This window comes from Hypanus sabinus, chromosome 27 (genome assembly GCF_030144855.1).
Source record: "Hypanus sabinus isolate sHypSab1 chromosome 27, sHypSab1.hap1, whole genome shotgun sequence".
NCBI classification, from domain to species: Eukaryota; Metazoa; Chordata; class Chondrichthyes; order Myliobatiformes; family Dasyatidae; genus Hypanus; species Hypanus sabinus.
In genome coordinates this window covers 45,404,475-45,411,585 of record NC_082732.1, presented here as the reverse complement: position 1 = coordinate 45,411,585, position 7,111 = coordinate 45,404,475, and the positions used below count along the sequence as shown (strand labels likewise).

General features: G+C 42.3%; 1 protein-coding gene across 1 annotated transcript in view; it reads right to left on the bottom strand.

Annotated features, from left to right (window-relative positions):
- Nucleotides 1-404: 404 nt before the first annotated feature.
- Nucleotides 405-7,111, bottom strand: part of LOC132381954 (protein polyglycylase TTLL10-like) — a 40,371-nt gene continuing 33,664 nt past the window's right edge. Inside the window, exons 8-10 of the mRNA XM_059951656.1 lie at nucleotides 6,672-6,788; nucleotides 1,169-1,262; nucleotides 405-1,046 (exon numbers count right to left, since the gene is read on the bottom strand). Of these exons, the coding sequence (XP_059807639.1) occupies nucleotides 559-1,046; nucleotides 1,169-1,262; nucleotides 6,672-6,788 (699 nt within the window). The 3' untranslated portion in view covers nucleotides 405-558. The remainder of the gene's footprint in view (nucleotides 1,047-1,168; nucleotides 1,263-6,671; nucleotides 6,789-7,111) is intronic.

Below are 7,111 nucleotides of genomic sequence, written 5' to 3'. Positions count from 1 at the left end.
ACGTTGACTGTGCAAATGGCATATTTTACTTCTGAACGTTGACTGTGTAAATGTGAAATTTTACTGATGAATGTTGACTGTCTAAATGGGATATTTTACTAATAAATGACTGTAAATGCGATATTTTACTGATGAACGTTGACTGTGTAAATGCGGCATTTTACTGATGAACGTTGAGTGTGTAAATGGGATATTTTACTGATGAACGTTGACTGTGTAAATGCAAGATTTTACTGATGAACGTTGACTGTGTAAATGGGATATTTTACTGATGAACAGGAGGCTGTGTAAATGGGACAGAATTTATTTTGACAAGATGAATTATCCAGACCAATATGATCTTTTTCTCCTTTCCATCTGCAACTATTTTTTGAATTTTGCCGTTTTCATTAATTGAAGTTGCTTTGTGTTTTGTATTTAGTGCAGAAAGTGTATCGCCGCACTCTTGCAGCCTGACTCAAACCAACTCTCCTCATGTTATGAAGGTAGCTTGCTATCAGTTCTAAGCTTCACTGTGTTGTCCTGCATGGTTTGGGGACTGGAAGCAAAATGTGCTCTCTACTTGAGGAATAGATTACTGTCCAGACTTGCTCTTTTCTGAGCTATCTGTGTGAATTTTCTGTTGAACGGAGGAACAGCTGGCATGGGGATCATCAGGGCTTCAGCCTCAGTTCTCCACTCTTTCAAGTATGCTGGGTTGTTGGCATTCAGCACGTGTGTCTTACAGGACAGGCTCTGGATCTGGGTAACATTTGGCAGCTGTCCACCAGGTGGTGGGCAGGACACCTTCTGAAGGCTTTTCCTTTCAACTTGTTCATGGTCCGAGATTGACTGAGACTCTTCTTGCTTTCTGACAGGATTTTTCACCAAATATTTTGGCTGTGAAGTTTGTTTAAGAAGCATAGGGGAAATCTTATCTTCTCTCCCTGGTATTGACCTCTGTCGCCTTTGCATGCCATTGTAGATCAGCACAAACTCTCTTTGTGACTCAAGTGGTAAGGTGAGCAACCCTTTCCTGCTTTTCTTGAATATCTCAATTACTACATCTGAAAATGAAGAGGGGACATTGTCTGACTTACATCTCATTTCATTATTAAATATATTTACCTTGTATCATTTAAAATGTGTTTTTTGAATGAAACAACAATGTGAGTGCTGACCCTCTTACCAAGAGTCTCATAGACCAGCCGGGGAATGAGAGATTGGAGTACAGAAGAGTGTCTCTGTAGGGATGGGTTGGCGTTTATCTCCAGTAACCAGACCTACAAACAAATCACACACAGCTTGTAAGCCAGGTTCAGTTTTGCATAGTAGATGAATTAAGGGTTATGAGTTTATGGGGAAAGGCAGGTAGGTGGAGATGAGTCCCTGGCCAGATTAGCCATGATCTTATTGAAGGGCTGGTTTGACAGGCCAAATGGCCAACATTTGCTCCTGTTTCTTACATTCTTATGTTCAGTTGTGCACAGGACAGATGAACTGTTGTGTATGTAGAGGAACATGGTTTAACCATGTGTGGATGAGTCTGACCTGCTCTGACCCAATGCTTCTGTGTAATATGAACATGGTTCGCCCAGATATGGAATGGTCTGACCTGATCTGGCCCAACGTTGTCTAGCTGAATTGAAGAAGTGTCAAAAAAAGATGATAGTGATGAATTGGTGATGAAACATTTGCAATCAAATTCCAAGATTGGAGAACTACTCAACCCCACCATGGACCACCCGAGCTACATATTTTCCTGAATTATTTCCAGAAAAAGATTTGCATGGATGTTTCCAGAACTGAGTGGGTATCAAGGGATATGGGGAAAAAACTGGAAATTGGGACTAGGAGAATAGTTTAGCTCATGGTGGAGTGGTGGAGTGGTGGAGCAGACTCGATGAGCTGAATGGCCTATTTTTGCTCCTTTGTCTTGTGATCTTGCCTGGCAATTGCAATGGTATTGTCCTTTGTGATTCACCTTCTGTGAAAATAAATCATGTGTGATAATTGTATTTCTGTCCCTTGGCTTGCGAAGTTGTTGCATTTTGTCCCAGATTTACAGTTGTTTGGAGATCCTGGGCCTGACAGCAGCTCTCAGCCATGTGTTGTAAATGTCTGAATACTTGTGCTTACTCAATGGAGATGTCCACACTGTCCATAGGCATCTCATGAGAAACCATGCTTCACGATACCCCCTCAGCCAAACCCACAGCAGAGCAACACCCTGAATCAGGAGTATTCACCTTTATTTACAGGCTCCTTTCAGACTTCCTGCCCTCTTACCTACTGACCCTCAACTGTTATCCAAATCCCACTGTGCCCAACATCCTGTTATATCATTAAGGCACCTACATCTCCTCATTCAGCTCCGAGCTCCAGCCCAACCTCATTGCCCCTCATGGGATATGGGCCTTGAGGCAAGTCCTGCCTCTCTGTCCACCAATGTTATCCCGCCTCCTTGCCCTCTCTTCACCAACTCCACACTTCACTCCTAAAAACCCTTCGCCCTCTGATCCATCAGTCAGGCCTCTGGCTCTGGCAGGCTCTGCATTAATGATGACTCTCTGGACAGGAAGGAAGGGCTCTCCCCTGTAGAGTTTTGAGTAACACAGTCATCGAGTCGTACAGAAACGGCCTTTTGACCGTCATGTCTCTGCCAACCATTCAGCTTGTCAACACTAATCCCATTTGCCTGCGTTTAGTCTGTACCTTTCTGTACATTTTCATTTCATTGCCTTTGAAGGCTGTGATTGTTCTCACTGGAGTGCTGTCCAGATAGAAACTGCACTCTGTGGAAAAACCTTCCATAAGAGTCTCATTAAACTCCTTCCTCTCACCTTAAGTCTACCCTCTTGTTTTTGATAACTCAAGCATGGGAGAAGGATTCTGAAGATCTTATCTGCAACTCTCATATACTGACTTCCTTCCACCCATCAGCTTCCTTTCCTCCACAAACAACAAACACATATCCAGCCTCTCCACATAACTGAACCCTCTAATCCACACAACATCCTGCTGAATCTTCTCTGTCCTTTCTCCAGTTCAACCACGTCTTTCATCCAGTGTGGAACGCAGTACACCAAGTGCAGCCTAACCAGTGTTTTGTAACATTATCACATAACGCCCTTTCTCTGGCCTGTGAAAGATTTCCTGACATTCAGTCCTCAGGTTCCAATAAACAGAACTATGCCTCATGTGATGTCACCTCTTTGCAGTACAGAACCCTGGAGCATTTCAGTTCTCTCAGAAATTACAAAAAGGTTCCTTGAGGGTAGAAGTGGTTTGTACTTTCAGGTTGACCTAAATCTATCATATGAGAGTTAACAGGAAATGTAGCGAGGGTTGCCAGTGAGGGAAGGAAGTGCTGCCAGCTCCAGCTAGTGGTGGTCAGGTGAATGACAGAGAGGGATCAAGGTGAAGTTAGATAAATATGGGGGCAGAACCTGATGTAATATGGCGGTAAAGGATTAGATAGTTTGGATCTCTTGGACCAAGTTACCTGTTTTTCTTCTGTAAACGCTCTAAATGTCTTTGGATGGGACTCAGTACCATCACCAGGCCCATCATCAGGAACCTATTCCGAGGGAGTCAGCATGGTTTTGTGTGTGGGAATTCATGTCTCATGAATTTGATTGAGCTTTTTGAAAAAGTTACCAAGAGGATTGATGAGGGCAAGGTGGTAGATGTTGTCTACATGGACCTTAGCAAGGCCGTTGAGAAGATCCCGTATGGTAGATTGAACCAGAAGTTTAGATCACATGGGATCCAGGGTGGATACAAATTTGTTTTTCTAGTTTAGGGGATGGTAGTGGAGGGTTGTTTCTCAGATTGGAGACCTGTGACCAGGGGTGCTTCGCAGGATCGCAGGAGCAGTACTGTTTGTCTGCTGTTGCTTGCCGTATGTGTTAAGATTGGATGAGGAGCTAGGTGGTAGGATTAATAAGATTACCCGTATCAGCAAAGTTTGTGGTATAGTGGACAGTGAAGAAGTTGTCTAAAGCTACAATAGGATTTAGAGCAAATGGGAAAGTGGCATGGGACTAGGGAATGGAAGTTAACTCAGGAACATTCAAAGTGATACAAAGACAAGCTCCACAAATCAGGTACATAGTATCTACAGAGGCAGAGGGATGCCAATGTTTTGGGCTGACACCCTGCTTCGGGACTGAGTCTTGGTGGGAATGTGGTTGTGGAGCAGAACAGTGAAAAAAGTGAGGGGGGAAAGCATGGTTGGGAACTTGGCTGATGTTGGGTGAGATGAGAACTAGAGGTCATGGGCTAAGGGTCAAAGATGATGTGTTCAAGGTTAGCATAATGGGGACCTTCTCTCAGAGGGTGGTGAGAGTGTGGAAAGAGCTGCTAGTTCAAGTGGTGGATATGGGGTCAATTTCAACATTTAAGGGAAATTTGGATGGGAAGGGAATGGAGGGCTATGGTCTGGGTGCAGGTAGATGAGACTAGGAAGAATAATGGCTTGGCATGGACCAGATGGGCCAAAGGGTCTGTTTCTGTGCTATAGTATTCTATGACTCTATGACTAACCTTTTCAGAGTGGCCAAACTTTAGAGAATTCAGAGAGGTGGAATGGAGACACAGAGACTGCAGAAAATGGAATCTGGAGTGAAATAAAAAAGATCTGCTGGAGGAACTCAGTGAGATGAGCAGCTTCTGTGGGGGCGAAAAGATGTGGTCAACATCTTGTGTCATGACACCACATCATAACCCCCGCGTTAGGAAGCTAAGCCAGACAAACACAGTGTATGGCAGGGCTCTGGGACAGTTGCTGACCAGAGATATAGAGTTCCTGAAAGTGCCAGCAAAGGTAGACAGGGTAGTGAAGAAGGAATATAGTTCAGGCTTTGAGTACAAGAGTTGGGACATTGTGTTACAGTTGAGTAACGATTATGTTACAGTTGAGAGATCCAGCACTTTGCTGTCCCTGAGAAGATTCCAGGAAGCAAACGTGTACTCAGACAGCCTCGATGCAGAGAAACATTGAGGTGTAGCACAAGTCAATGTTCGACTCCATTTTGCTGATTAAAAAATCCATTAATTGCTGATTAAGGTTTCGAGGAAGATTGAGACATCGCAGTGAATGTGTAAGTTGAGCAAGAGTTCAGCGCCGACTGTCTTCCTTTTGATTACTGTCAAGATGGGGTCTGTGAGTGACCTATGTGGCTTGTTGTGGCCTTTCTGTTGATGAATGTTGGTGATATTGGAGGATGGTATCGTGGTTCTGTGTTTACGGATTGCACTATTGCATTTAGGGACTGTGGACATTTTCAGACTCATGGTTTTTATATTCTGTGTTTTTTGTCATCTCTTCATTTTCCATTTTGCTGTGTGAAGGGAGGGGTTGATGTTCTATTGTGTTCTGTTATTTTTTTTGCGGAGTTTTTTGGGGGGGTTGAGGATCATGCCCCTTTTTTGGGGGTTGATGATCAGGATGCCATTCATTTTTGTGTGGGGGGATGCATTTGATGTTTCTCTCTGAATGACTTACATGTTCTTTCTTTGTATTGTGGCTATCTGGAGAAGATGAATTTCAGAGTTGTATATGCATACATGCTTTGATAATAATAAATGAACCTTTGAGTTATACATATATGTCACTGGCAGGGCTGTACTTGGCTCTCAGTAAGTACAAAAACACAATAGAATCAATGAAAGATCAAACCCAATAGAATGGACAAACAACCAAATTGCAAAAGTCACCAAACTGTGCAAAAGCAGAAAGAGGGGAAAAAAATAACAACAATAATAATAATAATAATAATAATAATAATAATAAATACAAAATAAACATCAAGAACATGAGATGAAGAGTTGCTGAAAGTCAGCCCGTAGGTTGTGATAACAGTTCAGCGATGGGAAAGTGAAGTTGAGTGAAGTTTGTCCACTCTAGTTCAAGAGCCTGATGGCTGAGAGGTAATAACCTATCCTGAACCTGGTGGTGCTGGTCCTGAGGCTCCTGTGTCTTCTTCCAGATGGCACCAGTGAGATAGCCTGGATGGTGGGGGTCCCTAATGATAGATGCTGCTTTCCTGTGACAGCACTCCATGTTCAATGGTAGTGATGATTTTACCCATGATGGACTGGGCCATATCTACTACTTTTTGTCAGCACTACAGGAGGTGTGTGATTAAAGGGGAGAAGATGCAAAAGAGATTCACCATGATGTTGCCTGGATTGAAAGACTTAAGTTAACAGGAGAGATTGGAGAGTTTAAGTTAACAGGAGAGATCGGAGAATTTAAGTTAATAGGGGTCAATGTACCTGATCCATTTTGTTTGTTTTTTGTGTGGGAGGGTGGATTTGAGGAAGGGTCGATGTACCTGATCAATTTTGTTTGTTTTTTGTGTGGGAGGGTGGATTTGAGGAGGGGTTGATTTTTTTTTGTGGGGAGATGGGATTTAGGTTTGATGATTGTGCTGCCTTTTCTTTCTTGGTTTCATGGCTACCCGGAGAATTGAAGAATTTATTTGCAATATTGCCTTAAAATTCCCCTTTTCTTTAAAGCAGTGACAATCTAGTGTTCGAATCTTCAAATCCCTGTTATGAGGGAAAATGCTTTCTGAAGATAGACATGGTATACACCCTTCTATTTAGACTTCTAATGAATGGGTTTGCACTCACACAGAATGTAAAGAAAAGTTAAAATGGAAGAAAATGAGAATGATAATCACCTTGAAATTTTGATCAATAATAAAGTCACAGCCCATGAGGTCAAAGAAGCCCAATTTTGAGTCCAGTTTGGTCTTGGCACAGTTTAAACAAGTTCTCATAATCTCCTGCATTCTCCTCTGGAGGAAAAAATTGAAGTTCTCAATCATATTCATGAATAAATGTTAATACATTAACATATATTAATAGATTAACCCTCATGTCTATCCTATCAGAGACAACCCTTTCTTCTCTTTATCTCCCCCACTTTCTGCAATGTTACACATAGTTTCTACCTTCTCTAGAAAGGTTGGAGAGTCTTTGGTGCGAAATGTTAGCTTTGTTTCTCTCTTCACAGATGTTGCCTGACCCATTGAATATTTCTAACATTTCATGTTTTATTTCAAATTTCTAATATCTGCAGATTTGTTTTAATTTCTGTAACCAGTTTTGTCTTGCAGTG